Here is a 20194-nt window from a genome sequence, read left to right as displayed (position 1 = left end):
TGCCATTGGTTCCCGCTTTCCCCAAATCGATGACATCATTCCACCCCCCACCCCCACCAAAAAACCCCCCCAGGCCATTTCATGAGAGGCGCCGTTTAGCTGAACCTCCGAAATGACTCGTTTTCTTAAAACTTGCTCTTTTCCATAACTCCAGAGACACCTGCGTTGCATATGGCATGAATATAACCTCTTTCCCCAGAAAATAAAACTGCATCCTCATTTCAAACAATAATTTTATTTTATACCTTTTTCTATACTTTGTAGCAAATCTTTTATGTTATTTATTTTTTTTGCTGCATTAACTTTATAATAAACTTTCTTAAATTACATTTTTTTCTTTTAAAATCAAGATTCTCTTAATATACCCCTCCCACAGAACCTTTTAGGTTGTGTGTTCGCTTATTATTTTTGTAACGTTAACATCTACCTTTCTTCCCACCCACCCCCACCCCCGTGATCTGTTGGATAGCCAATAATGGTGAAACATTTATAAAACAAGAGGGACAACTCTTAAAAAAAAAAAGAGAGAGAGAGAGAGAGAGAATTAAACGGAAAAAGGCAGTGAAGACTTGAAGGATGTTTTGACGGCTTTAAGCTCAGCCTTCCGCAACACTTAGCAGCATTCCACGGGGGCGCTTCTTTTAAGCTATTAAAAAAAAAATCGCATTTTGGTTTTTTCCATTTTGTTTCCCCCCCCTCCACTTCCCCTCCCCCGTTCTTCCTTCTTCCTCCCTCACTCCCGCCACCCATTGAGGAGGGAGTCTCGGTTCTTCGAAGTGAAATGGTGGTGGAAGGGGATATCGAAAACAAATCAGTAAAACGACAAAGAGTTTCCGAGGCGAGAAGATCAAACGTCGGTGAGTTCATCCCCTTAGAAAGCCGCTCAACCCACGTGCTCAGGTGGCTCCATTTCCGGTCGTGCTCCCCTCCCCCCTCTTTACTTCCAGCTTCCTCGCTCAATTCAACCTTCCAGGAGAGGCTTTGCCTTCCCCAGGCAGGCGGGCGGGGGGAGGGAAAGAACCGAGCTCCTCTTTCGTTCCCGTGAGTAGTGTTATTAGTAGTATTATTTTATTACTATCGTTACTATTATTATTATTATTATTATTACCTATTAACTCTTTATTAGTAATCGGTGGTGGCTGGAAGCCGTTCCTGAGATTCTTGGTGCACCCACGCGCGCGCGCTCACGCACCCACACACACCCACACACGCACACACACGAAAAAGCGGGCTGGAGTTGACCTTAATTCTGAAGAGAGGACTAAAGCTGAGGTCCGAGTTTGGCTGTTTGCTTTGCTCACCGATGGGGACCATTTGGCAAATCATCTGAACGCAAAAGAAATGAGAGGAGGAGAGAGAGAGAGAGAAAGAGAGAGAAAGCGAGAGAGGGAGCGAGCGAGAGACCAGGCTGGTCGTGATGGCTTCCGTTTCTCTCTCTTTTCCCCCCCAGTCCTTCCCCAAGATGGGTGTTGGGATCATCAGCATCACGGAGACTTCACAACGTGTCCCCCCCCACTTCTTTGGGGAGGGGCGGGGAAGCTCCCCCACCTCCCCTCCGCTCCAAGCCAAGGGGCAGAGACGTTTCCTCTGTAAATCCACTTCTTGGAGAAAGAGAGAAGCAGCAGCGGCGGTGGAGGGGCCAGGAGGTGGGCTGAAGGAAGGCTGGGGGAATCCTGTGTCTTGTGGATGGATCCGCGCGTGCTGTCGACGTGAAGGGCCTTCTACATGGAGATGCAAGTCGCCAACGCGGCGGAAAGAGCCACCAACAGCACCGGGGAGGCAGAGGCTAGGAGGGACGAGGCTGCTCGGTTGGTTTTGCCGCAGAGGACAAATAGGTTGCCTTCGTAGTCGAGCTTTTTGGATTTCTCTTTCAGTTTTTCCCAGACGTCTGTCAGCCCTTCCTGACAATCCGTGAGGGCTGTGAGGGTGCAGGAGTGGAAGTCATCCCAGTATCTGAAGAAGGAGGGAAAGACACAAGAGAGAGAGAGAGAGAGAGAAATTGGTGGGAAATACTGGCAAAGCCTCCTTCCATCTGTCCTTACAATAAATGAATTCGGTCAGCAATTTACACTTTCGTGCATTCCCAATAGGAATAGATGACCCATTGCTTGAGGCAGTGTCTGGGTTCATGTAAGCCAACAGGTTGGCTTAGCACAGTTTGTACAGGTATAAATTCAAGTATTATAGTTTATTAAATAAACTAAAGTTATAACAATCCATGGTATAGTACAATAAATGAATTCGGTCAACAATATACACTGCATTCCTCATAGGAATAGGGGACCCATTGCTTCACACAGTGTTTGGGTTCATGTATCATGTAAGCCAACATGTTGACTTGTATAATTCAACAAGAATTATAGTTTATTAAATAAATGGAGGTTATAACAAAAGCATGGTATAGTACAATAAATGAATTCAATCAACAATAAACACTTTTGTGCATTTCTAATAGGAATAGATGACCTATTGCTTGACAGTTCATGTATCTTGTAAACCAACATGTTGGCTTAGCACAGCTTGTATGAACTCAAGTATAGTTTATTAAATAAACTCCATGGTATTGTACCATAAATGAATTCAGCCAACAATATACACTTTTGTGCACTCCTAAGAGGGCTGCCAACCATTTCAGTAAATGCTGATAGTTTGGAGTAGGGATGTAGATGAGGGAAGAAATCCAGGTTCAATTCCAAGTTCAGCTACTACAGTAGAAGCTCATTGGGTGCTTTTCTTTTTGGCCAGTCACCCTTACTCAACCCTCCTAAGTCACAAACATGTTCTCTGAAAAATCAAAGGAGACAGGACAGAGCAGAAAAAGGCAACTTTGCCTTGCAGGAAATGGCAAATAGGGAGGGCAGGACTGGTGTATCTGGCAGAGAAGCCATTGTCCTGGCAATTCTATTTGGTTCTTTCACCTCAGTACAATGTCTATTCCCCACTCTCACTCCAGAAGTTAGCCAATGCTCCAGACCAGTGTTTTTCAGCCTTGGCAACCCCAGGACTTCAATTCCCAGAATTCCCTAGCCAGCATTACTGGGAGTTGAATCATTGCTGGGAATTGAAGTCCAAACATCTTGGGAGTTGCTGAGGTTGAAAAATGCTGTTCCTGACTGAGGACTCGTCTCACTGTTTTCCTGAAATTTTACCAGCATTGGATGTTACTCTTCTAACCTGGAGCCTGCAGGACTATAGGACAATATCTCTTGTCATCCCTATCCATCATCTACACTCCTTGGGGAGGATGAGGGTTGCAATGGTACATTTGCAAGACATCAGCTTGGTCCATGATGCCCTATCCACTATACTGAATAATTACATCAAATAACTGTTTATAAAAATCACAGGTTGCAAAGGTATGTTTTTTTAAAAAAACCAATTTCTCCTATACTAGCATACAGGAAGGATATCCCTTCTGAGACGTCTGCTAGGGATGCATCTATGCATAATTGAAAAACGTAATCTTTCTTACTTCAGAGAAATTATAGGCTAGTCTAGAATTGATGAGCAGTTCATTTATTTTGTTAGAGAAAGATATGTTGCACTTCTTCTAGTTGCTCAAGGGAGTGAACATAATAGTAGTCTCTCCTTTGATTTTTCAGAGAACAGCTTTGTGACTTAGGAGAGGTTGAGTAAAGGTGATTGGCCAAAAAAAAAAAAAAAAAAGCACCCAAAGAGTGCAACCTGTGCTTTTTATAAACAGTTATTTGATGTAATTATTCAGTATAGTGGCTGGACCAAGCTGATGTCCTGCAAATGTACCATTGCAACCCTCATCCTCCCCAAAGAGTGTAGATGATGGTCAGGGATGACAAGAAATATTGTTCACCCTTCTAGTAGCTGAAGGTGGAATTGAACCTGGATTTCTTCCCTCATCTGCAACCCAACCCCAAACTTAATTTACTTAAATGGTTGGCAGCCCTATTAGGAATGCACAAAAGTGTATATTGCTGACTGAATTCATTTACTGTACTAAACCATGGTTTGTTATAACCATAGTTTATTTAATAAATTATAATACTTGAATGCATGCAAGCTGCCCTAAACTTGTTGGCTTACATGTTGGCTTACATGTTATATAAACACCAACACTGTGTCAAGCAATGGATCATCTGTTCCACTAAATTCTAGTCTGCAGTTATATATAATGTGAACAATTTAGTTAATACACAAAAGTGACTAGATTAGCTCACCACACTCTGCCAAAAACAAACCTTGTTATAGTTTAGCATGCTATGTAAGCCCAGTCCTATTCTAATGGATGTGGGCTGGATATGATGAGTGTGATAATTTGGTTGGAATCAAATAGTTGATAAGACTAACTTAGATGTCAACTGGTTCCCCCCCCCCAAAAAAACTTCCAACTTTCTAGTTCAGATCAAGTCAGCTAGCTGCTACCACTCCATTTCCAAAGAGATACGTTTATGTGGATTCAGTAAAGATATTGGGTTAGAAAATGATGTTCTGGTGTAAGGCACTGCTAAATAGATTTGTAGGAAGTCGTGGGGAATGCCTTGGAGGAACCCATTCCGAAACAGTTAAAAGCCACAAGTCCCATTAGCTATCTTGCCTCTTTTGACTCATCCCGGGAGGCCATGTATGAACGCATCCTAGGTTGCCAAGTTGTGACTGCATACAGTGATAGAAAATAACTTGGCACATGGCCCAACCTTTTTTTCCCCTCACTGCTAAATTAAAACAAAATTGGAAGTGCTTAGAAACGTGCAGCTTATGTTGTAATAATATTTTCCCCCTGAGCAGTAATGAAAAATGCGAGTGGAGTGGGGAAGAGTTGTGACAACTCAGCTTTAAGAGAAATACTGTAGATTTTTTAATACAATGTCTTTGATACTCTTAGTTAATGGAACTAGTGACAGGGACCCTCATGAACCTGACAGAAAGGATGTCTTAATTATATTACCTCGAGTGCCAGGTAACGGTTAGGGTGCTGGAAAGTTGCAGAGATCAGGTTCAAACCCGCATTCAAACATGAAAGTCACTTCCTTATTATAGGCACTACATTTCAGATTAAATTGCTTCAAAATGTTTTATCTGATTGATTTCCATGACACATGAAACCACAAATGAGTGAGCCACATTTTAGGGTGGGTGTTGCCCAAACTCCACCTGTATCTATGTGGTAATTTGTGGGAATGCAGTGGCCATAGTACATGTATAGACCAGTTTAACTGGTTGGACACTTGTATGGACTTAGCATCGAAATAATCAAACTATGAAAAGCGGGTTCATATGGATACTCTCTGAAGGGCCCTATTCATTCTCTCTTTGTTTATAACATAGGCTGTGCCTGCAAAAGCAAAGATATCTCCTTGTATAAACATTCCTGAGAAGCAAAGCAGACACATCTCCTATCTCTTTGTAAACACATTCCTGAGAATCAGATAACGGAGATGGGCTTCTCGCCTGGTAGTATCTGGTACCAAGCAGCCAGAGTTAGGTTTTGCTTTGCATCTTTACCATTGCTTTCCTATCTCTTGTATGTAATATGAGATGTGTAGCCATAATAACGCCTTCTGATGACGCTGTATTTGGGTAACTAATAAAAGAGATTGTAGCCTTTTGTTTGCTGCTCTCTCATCCCGAGAAAACGCTTGTCCTGTGTTTTCCTAATCTGGACTAATCATGAGAAGCCCGCCAGAATGAATTCAACATAATTTAGGGATCAGTTGGTTGGACAAACCAAGAATATTTTGCCTATTGATTATCCTTAAGAAAACGATGGGAAAAGGTATGCAAACCCAGTCATTGTGAAACAAAAGCAGGATTTAGGAACCATCTAAATTTTCTTAAAAGGAAAGAGGGTAAATAATTGAAGAGATAATAATTGACTGCTCTCTTACTGCTCTACAGATTTTAATGCTACCACTTGATTCTCAGAACAAGTGCTTAGAGTTGAACTCTGGTTCAAAAATTTAATTAGCTTTCCATGTATTTTTGATTTTGTGGCAAGAGTGTCCAGTCTTGGCAAATTTAAGATTTGTGGACTTCAGCTGGCTGGGGAATTCTGGGAATTGAAGTCCACGAGTCTTAAAATCACCAAAGTTGGATGCCCCTGCTTTGATGGTTCAATTTATAATTTGACATGCCTACATAATGTAGGCTCATGCCTTTCATAATGCTGTTTTATTGCTGCTTTCTATTGGTTAAGCCTTTATTGATTTAGTTTTTTAATCTGTCCAGAAAATTACATTATCAATTAGATTAGAAATATAATAAAATTATAAATAAATGCAGCCAAGGATTCTAAAGAGAATCTATAAAATTTAAAGTACATTTTTCAAGAGGAAAGGCAGTTAATGGCACCTTGGAATATACAGGTAATCCTCAACTTACGACCATAATTGAATTGAACCCAAAATTTGAATTGCTAAGCAAGACCGTTGTTAAGTGAGTGTTACCCCATTTTATGACCTTTCTTGCCACAGTTGTTAAGTGAATCATGGCAGTTGTTCAGTTAGTATCACAGCTGTTAAGTAAATCTGGCTTCGCTTGTAAGAAGGTCGCAAAAGGCATGACCCTGGGACATTGCAACCATCATAAATACATGCCAGTTGCCATACCTCTTAATTTTGATCACGTGACCATGGGGATCCTGCAATGGTCATTAAGTGTGACAAAAGGTCAATAAGTCATTTTTTCAATGCTGTTGTAACTTCGAACACTCACTACCACTAAGTGAATGGTTGTAAATTGAGGATTATCTGTAATTAAAGCTTGAAAGTAGAAATTTGCTTAATTAAAGGGTTGCACCTTAAAAAAAATCTGTTAATGATGCAGATTGCATCAAATTACTGCAATTACTGTAAATTCGAATCTCACCAGGCTCAAGGTCGACTCAGCCTTCCATCCTTTCTAAGGTGGGTAAAATGAGGACCCAGTTTGTGGGGGCAATAAGCTGACTTTGTATAAATATACAAAAGTATGAAGGCTATTGCTTAACACATTGTAAGCCGCCCTGAGTCTCCAGAGAAGGGCGGCATATAAATCAAATTAAAAAAAAAAAATGCACCAGATTCCTAAAACAATTCCTTGTTAAAAAAAAAAAAAAAAAACCACCTGGGAAAAATGAAAGGAGTGCAGCAGATGGAAAAAAAAATATACAGATAAAAATGGTCCCAAAAATAGACTTTCCCCACCTCAAACCAACAGCTCTCTCAAACTCGTTCAAGGGAAAAGTGATACAAATACAGGTAGTCCTCGATTTACAATAGTTCCTTTAGTGACCGTTCAAAGTTACAATGGCACTGAAAAAAGTGACTTATGTCCGTTTCTCACAGTTGCGACCTTCACAGCATCCCAATGGTCATGTGACCAAAATCCAGATGCTTGGCAGCTGGTTCATACCTATGCCGGTTGCATGCCCTGGGGTCACGTGATCCCCTTTTACGACCTTCTGACAGGCAGAGACAATGGGGAAGTCAGATTCACTTAACAACTGGGCTACCAATTTAACAACTGCACTGATTCAGTTAACAACTGTGGCAAGAACGTTTGTAAAATGGGGCAAAACTCACTTAGCAACAGAAATGTCGGGCTCAATTGTGGTCATAAATCGAGGACTGCCTGTATATGCAATCCCTTAAAGGATGCATATGAATAACAAGGAATGTCTTCTAAAGTGAAAAACAGTGCCATTCTAAAGCAGTTCACACAACAAAATTATAAGGGCATATTAAAACAAAATTAAGTGAGGTGGAATGACACTGAATCAGATAAAGCCATTCAGGTGGTACTTCCACAATAAGATAAAAGTAATTATAGACTGTCTTAAACTTTCAGCTTAGTTGTCTAGCTGCTACTGGAAACATTCTGATATTTAATATATAATATTATTTATCTTCTGGTGAGAACTATATTGTAAAGCTCACTTTATAAGAATCCAGGCAAGACTAAACAAAGCCATGTACCTTGGTCACCAAAGGCAATTGTGAGAAATGATTGGCATTATCTAATTGTTCACCGCAGCTGTTTCTTTTTCAATAGTAATTTTATTAAGAATTGCAATTAAAGAAATAAAAACCAATACAAAGTAAAATAAAATAAAAAAAACCCAAAGTGCATTAGAGAAAAAATAGAAAAGGAAAAAATAATATAGTAAAGAAAAAGAAAAGAAATAAAGAAATGATTTCTCCTTTCACCACAAGTATAATCAATTTTAGTAACTTATCACCTTTTAAAATACAAGGCATGATCTCAAGAAGACATTCCATTGCTTATCTGTAAACAAGTTCGTACAGCTCATTCAGTCCAGATCAGCAAAAATCCATTAAGTTATCAGAAATAACATACCTATTTTAACCTTGATCAAATAAACCAACTGTCTATTCCTTCTTTTTACCTTTAGCAATCTTTAGTTCCTTCAACTAAAGTCCTAGACCTACAACTTCTTTATTCCTTCTCACAAAATTCTTCAGAGCTTTAACAAGCTTCTTTTGTAAATCCAATATAGAAAAGTTTTCCAGGTCAATCTTTTGGTTTTTTTATCTGTATATCCCTTTTAATTAAGACATCCAGTTTCATTTGTATGTCCAGTGTTGCATCTTTTCATTCTTGTCTCTCATTTTTAAATCCACTTTCAGATCAGTCTTGCTCAGAATAACTTGATTCTCTTCCATAACATCTTTCGAACACAGTCTATAGAAGCAGATACTTTTAAAAATAATTTCTGGATCCATTGTTCACAAATGTCCTTTGATATGCCCCATGTTAGAATACTTTGCTCCAGTCTATATCAGTAAGTCAAATTTAAGTTCTTCTCCTTCAAATGTAATTTTTAGTTCCTTCTTGTTTAGTTCCTTCTAGTGTCCAACCTTCAAAGTCTCATCCTATCGTTTTTAAAAAAAGAGAATTCAAAACAAAAACATTTCCCCATGAAAAGGATTATTATCCATTCCAAAACCTTATTTTAAATCCATCTGGACCCTTAGTCCATTCATAACTTTCCAAAATCAAAGTTCTAATCAGTTTTTTGCCGTTTATTCCAAAAAATGTTTTTAAACATCTTTACACTTGTATTTCAAACTTCTTTTGCTAAGGATTTAAGAAAATTCACCTGATGCTGTAAAACATCTCTCTCCAAAGATTTCTAAAAGCTGAAAAGTAGTTAAGAAGCAATTTCTGAAAATGATTAGAAAAGTATGTGAAGCCAGTGTCCTTTTGACTGAGCTCACCACAGATCAAGCAAAAAAAAAAAAAAAGTTATCCCCTCATCACCCAGAGCTTTAAGCCTGCTAGACACCACTATAATGCAGAAATAACTGTATGGAGTGCTCTTGGGCAATCTGAAGCCCTTGTTCAGAGGGGAATTACAAAGAGCCAGTTTAATTGCTGGTTCTTTATTCCACTATAGTTCTTGGCTCTACTTTTAGCAGAGCCATCTTCAGTTCACCATTTCTTTCCCAAAAGTCTCACTTTAGCTGTGTTGAAGTATTTATAGTGGTGCTACCTATTCTGCCTCTCCTGGTTATTTCTTCATTTAGCTGTACTATGGTAGTTTCTTCCCTCTTAATGGAACATGCCATTTGAATAGTGAGCCTAAGTACACTTACTTGGAAGCTACTGTTAAGCCAGAGAGATTTACTTCCAAGTGTTGGGTCTTTAGGATCAAGAAGCTGCCAAATGAAACAGCTGCAGGGACTGGAAGTTGTACCCTTCTGCCTGTAATTTGGTGTGGAAGTTGGCCTGCTGCTGAAAACTGTCATTTTAGGGCCTTCATTTTAGTTCCTTCGATGATGCATGGTGATGAGAATTTAACCAGGCTGTTGCATTTCTTTTAGGACTATTAAATTTTATGTTTCACTGAATGTTTGTTGTGAAAGATGTCATCTGTTTTAACTGAAGAATGTCTCTTGTGTACAAAAGCAAAATGAAGACTTTGCAAAGCATGCAGTTCAGGAGTTGGAGTTGACCACGAATTAGTCCTGAAATATGCTTTCAAGTCTAAAAGTGATGTCTGAGAAGCTAGATATGACCTTCAGTTATTTGGGTGTCTGAACCTGTCCCTATTTTGTAAAGAGAATCCCAATGAATTGGCAACTAAAACCTCAATGCTGGAAAAAGCTGGTGGCTCTTATTTAGCCTTTTATGACTTTCCCTCCCCTCATTTCCCATGCCCACTGCCTAAAGTAAACACTTCACTCTAATGGTCTGTAGAGATTCTCAGTCATCCAAGTCATCGTTGTCCCAAAGGTGCTTTTTCAGGAGACAACTGGACTTCCTTGTTTTTTCTTTGAAGATGTTTCACTTCCCATCTTCAGCTCTGACAGGATGGAGGGGAATGAAAAGATTTATATTCCTTGCAGACAGCTGGTCGTTTGCATCCTTTTAGGGCAGGGGTGTCAAACTCAATTTCATTGAGGGCCGCATCAAGGTTGTGTTTGACCTTGGGGGGGCTGGGGGACGTGGCCAGCTCGTCACTCATGTCAGGCCTGTGATGGCCTGAGCGCTCTGTCAGTGAAAATGGACTCCCAAGCTCCGTTTTGGCTGCGATAGACTCCTGCAACCCTCTGCCAGCGAAAACAAAGCTTGGGAGGGCTGCTCTGTTTTTGCTGGCAGAGGCACTGCAAACCGGTCCTTCACTGTTTCCAGGATGGGACCGAGGCCAGATCTACGCACTCCATGGGCCAGATTTGGCCCCCAGGCCTTGAGTATGACACCCCTGTTTTAGAGGGTTGTTGAAGCACTTGGAGGTTTATCTGTGTCTTCAGGATCAGCTGAGTAGTGCTCCTGGTTCCTGTAGTCTGCCATTTTTCTCTGGAAATCTATTCCTATTACTCATGTGATCCTGAGGACACAGATAAACCACCAAGTGCTTCAATGATCCTCTAAAAGGATGCAAATGACCAGCTGTCTGCAAGGAATATAAATCCTTCCCTTCCCCACTATCCTGTCAGAGCTGAAGAAGCTTCTTGTAGATGAGAAGTGAAACATCTTCAGAGAAAAAAAGTTGCTCGTGAAAAATCACCTTTGGGACACTTGGCTCTAATGAAAGGACCAGCCTGGTATTACATTAACAATACTGCAATTGCGTCCTTGAGCACATGCAGAACGCTTTCCTGATCTTTAAACATTTGAGCTCTTCAGAGCTCATTGGTGCATCATTATGAAGCTCTTTCCATTGACTAGTATTCAATTTTGCGACTCCCAGGCTAACGATGAATCAGTTCCAGACTTGTAAGCAATTCCAAGAATTCAGTAAGAACAGTGACAGCAACAAAATATGAATGGTAAAAAGCACACACACCGTCCAGGATGCAATTGTTGTATCTGTAAAACGACTATTTTGTTCTCTCTCTCCTCCCTTCCAAATAATAATAATTAAATCGCAAAATTACATTATGTTAATCATAGGAATCGTTATCCCCCTCCCTCCCCCCCCCAGGCTCGCCCCTTGTCACGACAGACACGTGGCCTCGACTGCTCATGACTTCTGGTGGCTTGTAACAGGCTCGTGGCGGGGCTGCCACACCTTGTAATTTACGAGGCCTCCGAACTGTTGGTGGAGTCCAGCGCTTGGTTGCCGTTTGTAATAAATAATGAGGCCCGGAGAAGGCGGAAAGGGCGTCTCTCCTGTTGTATTTTCTGCCGTAATTGCGTCTCCCGAAGGCAAACTAAATCTTCCCGGAGGTTCTTTCGACACGCGAGAGAGAGAGAGAGAGAGATCAGAGGAAGGGAAAGGGGGGGGGGGCGGCCTGGCGGAATGCGCCTGGTTCCAATTGCGGAATGTAGGGCAAGGCTTCCGCTCCGCCCCCGCCTCCTCCGCCTCCCCCGAGCCTGCCTTGCTTGTGGCTTGTGGCTCTCCCGTCGTTATTTCTGCACGATCCCAAGCAGACATTTCTCCCCTCTAGGGAACGCCATTGGAGTTTTCCAATATGGGGGGGGGGGGAGGTCAAGCGTACACGTGTCGACGCACTGTCTGCTTCGTGTGTTGTGCTTAGGAGAGGCGGGAGTGCTTGGCCTCCCGCAAGGCTTCCTCAGTCTTGCCCGCCTCCTTCTTCCCTCCTTCCCTCGCACTTTCTTCCTTTCCTCCTCCCTAGTGTGTGCGCAGCCTTTCTCCTCAACAAGGCCGTTTTTGTGTCTCTCCAGGCCTTAAAAAAACGGAGCTTTAAAAGCCAGAAAAACAAAGGAAGGAGGTGCATTTCCGCGCCTTTTTCTTTTTCTTCTTTTTGGTCAGGGGTTGGGAAAGGAGAACCTTCGACCATTTCGATTCCTCGTTTCGGTGCCACTGGACACACCTTCCAGTCAGAGCAAGATTTTTTTTTTTTCTTCTGTTTACGCTTCTGAATACGGTGGTAGTAGAAATAAGGCTTGTCTTCCAAGTAAACAGGGCGCCACATGGAAGCGTGTGAAAGATTTTCGGCAGCCGATTCCACAGTCCAGCTTGCTTCAAGCTAAACTCTGTCCTTCCCCCTTTCCCTCTCTCCAGAGACAACTCGCTAAAATCGGGATGCAATTTGGTCAACACCCAGTTTGTCCAGTCTCTTTTCTCTAGAAAATTGCTCCGGTGCACCCAACGTAATTTATTTCCAAACAAGTACAAGTAATGAACAACAATGTTCATTACTAATGTGAAGCTCACTAACCATAGAGACTTGAGCAACAGTCCTTAAAAGACCCAGTACATGTAGGCTAATATGCCCAGAGATAAGACTCGATGAATCCAATCAGTTGTATTTAATTCCCATTAAATCTCTTTTAAGATTGAAGTCTTAATGCTGGAAGTAAATTCCATTCGATTATTTGCAGTATGCTCCAAGGTCAATACAGTCTGTGTCAGAAATAAGTCCAGTTGAAATTGGATGGGATGACTTCCACAAACACATGAGGGAGATCTGGCAGCATATTGAGTTTCCATTTAAATATTGGACTGGCTTAATATATTTATGTAGGATTGAATCTGATTATTTCAAGCTAGCCTGTTTCCAGTTTTAGAACTGCAACCTTCGAAATCTGCAAAGCACAAGCAACAATTCTGCTCATTACTCCACAAGTCAGTTTCTGAATTTAAATGGGACACAAAAAGTGGTTTCTCCCTTTTCCTCAGGGAAACTGACCATCTTAGCAGCTTCATCAGAGATAAAAGAGCTTGAAAGTGGCTTGTGGTTTTTCAGAATTGCATCATAACACACCACCATAAGACAAAATAATTTATGGCTGCATTTTTAAATAGCTAGCCATTATGTCTTGAAAGAAGCGTGGGATGAAGGAAAGATCTGCATTTGAATCCATATTCTGTATTATAGTAACCCCCATCATGGAAGGAAAACGTCAGCATAACTATACTGGTTAATATGTCAAATTAGAGTACCCTGCCCAGAAAAATGATCTAAAAATAGAATAGAACATGTTACTATTACATTGCTATGTTGCTTAACAAAAAATTGGTTGGTATTTAAGAAGCACGTTAAAGCATTACTAATTCTTTCACTAATTATGGGTAAATATTCTTTCCTACTCCATTCCAAAAATTATTTGGAAAGAGGTAAACATATATAGCATTAACTTATGGACGTAGTAGGCAGAAAAGCCTATTGAGGAAAATAGTCAGCCAATCCAGGGGCTGTTAAGCGCTTTGTCTCAAGCATGCACATTTTGGTGGAAGTAAGCACCTGGCCATCAATAGTATACAGCTGGCTATGGTTTTTTTTTTTTTTTATGTCGAGGAAAAAATGGTGTAGAAAAAAGAATTACTGCAGCAGAAGTCCCTGATAATTTGAGGCCCAGTTCATTGTAATGTAAATCTATTAAAATATTTTTAAAATATTTCTACTGTCTTTAATAAGATGTGAACTGCCCAGAAAATCATATGTTATTTGAAAATAAATTCCCCTGAAATCTGACAGATTTTATTTCCATTGATCTGTGCTTAGCTTGGGTAGGTGGGTGATTTCAAACAATGGCAAGGATGCATGAAGATTACATCAAACAGTTTTGTCTGCTTATTATGGTTATTCTTGTTGGGCAAGAATGGGCAAGAAACCCTGTCTCCTGAGGGTTAAGTTTATAAACCCATATGAAATAATTGTTTTTTTTTTACAAGTAATTGACTTTCTTTTGCTTATACCTAACTACAATAGCAAATGACTTTCAAAGAAAAATGTAGGTAATTATATAAATATTAAAAATTACAATAACCATTTTAGAGTAACCATATAGATAAACACACACAAACAGAAAACAACTGTAAAAGCATAATGGAACCTACCGGCAGATTGTTTCGAGATTTTTCTTGTCATCCAGGTCTTGCGGATAGTTGGCAATATTTTGGCCCATCTTGACCACGCAATCCGAGAAGCCCTTAAAGACTGCATCGCACTTGCTCGCTTCTTTGACTGCTTGCACCAGGTATGCTGGAGAACAGATCAGCACCATATCAGCTGGACAGCTCCCAACAAGATAGTAGCATGCTATACCCACCCCTAGTTTAATTCCAGAAAGCGCCACGATCAAGTGCACCTTCCTTTCACCTTCACACAGCTGCACCAAAACTACAATAGGAGCAGAATCTGCTCTCCTAGTAGCTTTCTTCATCTAAAACCACCACCACTCTTTTACATGAAACTGGAGAAGCTGCATTTGAAACGAAACACAGTGGGTCTAAAGCACAGCTAGATCAAACTCTGCATTTAACTCTTCCTTAAGTGACCCAGAAATAACTTAATTCATAAAACCATTATTGCAACAACAATAGCAGTAGAAATTATTTTGGGTTATTTAACCGTTATTTATCTTAGAATCCGTTTTGAATCATTTTGAAGAGGGGTTTCTAAAAATTATTTTATTTTATGAATAATATTACATTAAAATGAGTAAACATCAACTTCTGAAATGTTGTATTGATTTCTGAACAGAGACAAATGGGTGAAATGAACTTTAAAGCCAGCCACATTGTTGAGGTTGCTAAAACCATCTCTTAAGTAGTTTTTCAGTGATCTACAGAATAGAAGGAACATTCCTAAGATAATTTCAAAACCAGAAAGTGTATATACCGTATATTTGTCTATAGAGGATGATGAACATATCTGGAAGTCATCAAATGTAGATAGATGTTGAAGTCCTATCTTTTATCATTTCTTTCTGCAATCAAATATCCTGCCTGCCCCCCCTCCATGTTGCTCCATGAGTTTAATAGTTAGAAACATGTACCCCTCCTCCCATGTGTTTACAAATGTGAGGTAGTGAGTGTAATACAAAGTGCTCTTATGCAAATGATACTTATAAATGGATTGTAAGTGTAAAGGAATATAAACAGTGACTGACATATTGGATGCATGCTCAGTCCTTGTTTTCTGATCACTTCTCCATCACTTTCCTGATTCTCCCATTCAGGTAGAGACAAAAATATCCTCTGGGGTCTCCCTCTCATTTATTCTCTACACCATTCGCCTTTGTTGCCTTTGAGGAGTTTCCCTACCATTCCAACCTTGTCTGTTCTGCTGTCCCTATCCACCACACATATCATTGATGCTGATTCCCTGCTATTCATCTTCTGCCTCTCACAAGGAGCCTATAGTCTCATTGCAAGATCTTCAGGGAACCTGAAACAAGGGCATCCTTTTCTGAGAAGGTGATAATGTGGCGTCCTTTTGGGTGCAACCCGTATCAAAGTCAAGCTCTCATTCCCTGGCATGATATTGTTAGCATGCAAGATCCCTCCCTCAAAGATTAGGGTAGTCCTTCCCACCTGATATTCTTCAGATCTGTTTGACTACACCACTCATGCTCAGCCACAATGATAGGAGTCCTATATGTCTGGCGAGGACTAGATTGGAAACAGCATATTATCTTCAACCCATGGAACTTGATGGCAGAGTCTTATTTGATCTCAATGGAACTGAAATGCACCGGTGGTAAAATAAGTCTCTCCCGGTGGGGTGTGCATATGTGAATGAGAGGTAGTTTGGTCATTGTTGCTGTATGTTGGTCACTTGGTTACGTTGCTGAAAAATATGCACGCACAAACATCAATCCAGCTCAATTTTTCTGGGCTTTTTTTTTGAGAGCAGGTGAATGTATACGGGCAATTTATCCCTATCAATCTTGCAGCAAATGAAAGGGAATTAGTGACTTCTTGGTTTTAAGTGATCGCCTGGCTCGATTCTCAGCAAACCATTAAGCTATTCACGTCCATATGTTTCAGCCTTCTGCAGCAATCTGAAAGCCCCTTCCAGCCCCGGGAAGGCAGGCGAAGAACGGGGATTTGCAATCGGGAGAGGGGGATTTTTCCACCCTAGAGATGTTCGTACTAATCCTTTGGGAATGCGGTGCGTGCTGGTGGGTGCATGTATTTAAAGTGGGTGAGTAAAATATACCCTCGTTACATCAAAGCTCAGCGCTGGTAGAACTTCTCTCATCCCCGCCGGATTATATCGTTAGCTCAATTTAGTAACCACCTCCCTCTTTTTTTTTAACTCACTCCCCCGCATCTCAAAACACTGCTAGACTGCAGGCGTTGGCTGCCATACCGAACCAACTAACCAGTAACATACACAAGACACCAGTCCAAGAATAAACCCAGGCTCCCTCCCTCCCTCCCTCCCTCCTTCCTTCCTTCCTTCCTTCCTTCCTTCCTTCCTTCCTTCCTTCCTTCCTTCCTTCCTTCCTTCCTTCCTTCCTTCCTTCCTTCCTTCCTTCCTTCCTTCCTTCCTCTCCTTTCCTCCCTCCCTGAGGCCTGGGCAAAGCGCTCCTTCCCAAAGCCTCTGGAGTCTTTGTGTCTTCTCCCCAGCTTCTCACCTACAGACGAGTGCAAAGGGGCAGCGGTGGACATTGGGAGAGAGAGGCTAAGTACCCTAACCTTTCTATTCCCACCTGTTCAGCTGGCTCGGTCGACCTTGGTGTCGCCTAGATAGAAAGGGGGCTACATCCCTGGAGGTTCCAAATTCAGTCGCGCCTGAAAAAAGGACACTTTTTTTTTTTTTAGAAGGATCTCACCAGGGATTTCACTAGCAGCTGTCAGAAAAGGGCCTTTTCCTGCGTGATGAACGCGCAGCCAATTTGCACGGCAAAAGAAGAAACCAACAAAGCCTCGGTCACCGTTGCAAACCCCCGCGTGCCCCAATGCGGGATTCGATTCTCCTCTTATTATTATTATTATTATTATTTTTATGGAGGTGTTAAAACCCTGGAAGCTGGGGGAAAGGGAGGTGGATGTATATAGATATTAGCCTTCCCGTTGCTCCGCTGCGTGTTTTCACATCCGCAGTCCCCTCTTCTTCTCTTTCCTACCTTTGCTTTTTAAATAACCTTTGTTTCCCTGGAAAGGTCAGTCATTCGGGATTCGTTCCAAGCATCCTGGTGCAGGGCCCAAAACCAAAGCCCCCTCTTTTGTTTTTGTTTTCGGAAAGCAGCTCTCCGGACAACCATTTTATTTACGAGGCTAGAACAAACCGTTTTTACCCAGGTGGGTAATAAAACACAAAACAAAACAAATGCGCAGCAGGGAAAGTTTATTATTCAATACGTCCATAACGGCTGGAAGTAGAATAATACCAAATATAAAGATAGTAATCGATAGAAATTGTAGCGCACGCGCATTGCACAAATCAAGTCATCCATCCCCCCGCTGCCTATTTTCCTTGCATTTTTGTGCGCCTCGTGTTTGAGCCTTTCCAAAATCCTTACATCGGGAGGATACCTTGCGGGCAAATAAAGATAAAGGGACAAACGAACCCCTTCCTTTCGAGGATGGGTCGACACGCAACCGCATCTCTCCCAGCCCAAAGGTAGGAAAGGGAGACAGCAACGCCTATTTCTCGGGATAGAAACGCGCCAATTCCTTCTACAGAAACGGAATTCCAACAGTTAAAAACACAACCGGCGAAGCTGCGGAGAAGGGAAGAAGAATTCTTCCCTTCTCCGATTCTAAAGCTTTAACAAATAAACACCCAGCAAGATTTGGGGTGGAAATGCAAATACCTTCTGCTCTTTGCCCGGTTTCCCCCACCCTCTTTTTCCCCACCACAGAACACTCAACCCGTTTCCCGGCCATTATTTTTATTATTCTTTTCGAAAACAGGAAACCTCTTACGAGAAGGGTCTCGCATCTCTCCCTTCTCCCCACGCCTGGGTTTCCAAAACGCTGCAGACCTTGTCGGCACAGAGAAAAAGCTCGCTAGGAGAAATAAACCCGAGACCACAAGATTTGGGACAGGAAACCTCCGGGGAGGAGATGGGGGTGGGAAACGAATTCTATAAAGGGGTGCGTGCGGACGTGTCTCTGTGTTTGTGCTTTGCAGTCCTTTAAATCAAGCATCCTTGACAAAAACGTGGAAGGGCATGCTTTTCTGTGAAGCTGCCAACCGCAGCGGCTTTTCTCAACCCCCCCCCTCCCGCCTCACAACGCGCATCTCCTCTAAACAAGGCTCGGTGCAGATGCGAAAGTGATCCTAACTTCCAAGCGCCTCTACAACTGCAAAGCTTAACGGCCGAAGCGAGGGTTTCAGGGACGAAATCGGGAATATCTTAAGCTCTCCTTCACCAACGTAGAGAGAAGCGCGCTCGTTTTAAAACACACACTCACACACACGAAACAAAACCAATTCCCTAACAGAACTGCCCCCCCCCCTCCCACCGAAATGTCTATTTTTGAGCAAGACGTTTCGCGACAGAGGGCAGGAATATATCTGATGAAGCTCCGTTTGATTCCCTTTGGATTTGTTCCTTTCGATCTCCCCCCCCCCAACGATTTTAACACAGCATAAAATGCATCTCAAATATCCTTTGACAGAACACCACACCTGACACAGAAACTTTGAACTGGCACGATTTGTGCTCTTTTTGTTCGCAAAGCAACATCCGTAATAGTCGGGGTACATTATTTGCGTTCTTGCCTTCTCATAGAGGGAGAGAATTTAGCTTTGGACAAATAGGATGGATGTGCTTTGCCGTGATGCAATCTTGCACACACACACACACACACACACACACACACACACACACGGGCACGAGGGTTTCTTGGGGGGGACGGACGACGACGACGAAAGCAAGGTAAAACAACCCAGTTAAGAAATGAGTCCTGGGGGGATGAGAGAGAACATACCCACCTATGAGACCTCGAATAAACAGGCAAATGTAGATAGAAAGCAGCCCAAAATGCCCTCAGCACATTATATCATATAACTGCATAGCAAGAACTCTCACATTACAGAGCCTTGTTAATTTAGATATTACGGGTTAGTGCGGGGCATTTGTTTGGCATGAGAAGAGAAGAAGGAAGAAGGAAGAAGAGGAAGCAGAAGCAGCAGCAGAAGAAGAGACACTTTAAAAAATCCAGTTATGTTCATCATGAAAGTATGAATCCACTTACCTAGCTGCACAGCAAGGACCAGAGATATGTATCTGCCGCTCAACTTAAGTCCCATCCTATATTTAGTACAATCATTTGCGACTGCAGATCGTCTTTCTTTCTTTCTTTCTTTCTTTCTTTCTTTCTTTCTTTCTTTCTTTCTTTCTTTCTTTCTTTCTTTCTTTCTTTCTTTTTTCTTTCTCTTTCTTTCTTTTTCTTTCTTTCCTTCCTTCTTTCTTCTCTTTCTTTCTTTCTTTCTTTCTTCTCTGTTCTTTTCTTTTCTTAAAGTGGGACTTGGGAAAATATGGGGGGTTTCTGTTCTCCAGGCATTGCCAACAAGTTCCGAGCAGCCCTGAGACTTTTCTTGCACACACCAAACTGGAGGGAAGGCTGAAGAGGAAGCAAGAGAGAGAGAGAGAGAGGGGAGAGAGAGAGAGAGAGAGAGAGAGAGAAAGGGGGGTAGAAACAGAAAGAGGGAGAGAGAGGGAAGGAAGAGCAGGGAATGGTTCACTCCATTAGGAGGGGGCGGAGGAAGTATAGCCTCACGCCCACAGCCAACCCTGACGTGGGGGATGACACTGAGTGATTTCTTTTTTTCTTTTTTTCCTTTTTTTTTTTTTTAAATGTGCACCTTGGAAGAGAGAAACGCCATTTATAGGCATCGCGGACTGGATTTAGCCTGCTCTTTCTCCTCCGCCATTCATCGGAGGAAAAACCATTCTTCCCGCCCTCTCCCGGCCCCCCGCCTTCCTAGCCGCCAGGCTGAATGGCCTCTCTGAGCGGGCCGTGAGGCGTCAAGGAGCGGCAACCAACTGCTTGCTCCCTTGGCCAAGCGCTGGCCAGCCCGCCTGCCATCTTCCCCAGCGCGGTGCCACCTTCTTCATCTATTCT

General features: G+C 42.0%; 1 protein-coding gene across 1 annotated transcript; it reads right to left on the bottom strand.

Annotated features, from left to right (window-relative positions):
• Positions 1 to 1618: 1618 nt before the first annotated feature.
• Positions 1619 to 19389, bottom strand: NRN1 (neuritin 1). Its single transcript, XM_070942526.1, has 3 exons — positions 19325 to 19389; positions 14225 to 14369; positions 1619 to 1953 (listed from the first exon to the last, which is right to left on the bottom strand). Exons 1-3 carry the CDS (start codon positions 19377 to 19379, stop codon positions 1722 to 1724), a joined length of 432 nt encoding a protein of 143 aa, XP_070798627.1. The 5' UTR covers positions 19380 to 19389; the 3' UTR covers positions 1619 to 1721.
• Positions 19390 to 20194: the final 805 nt, after the last annotated feature.

This window comes from Pituophis catenifer, unplaced genomic scaffold, assembly GCF_029215685.1.
Source record: "Pituophis catenifer annectens isolate HBS135680 unplaced genomic scaffold, rPitCat1.0.hap2 SCAF_3, whole genome shotgun sequence".
Taxonomy (NCBI): domain Eukaryota; kingdom Metazoa; phylum Chordata; class Lepidosauria; order Squamata; family Colubridae; genus Pituophis; species Pituophis catenifer.
This window is presented reverse-complemented; position numbering and strand designations above follow the sequence as displayed.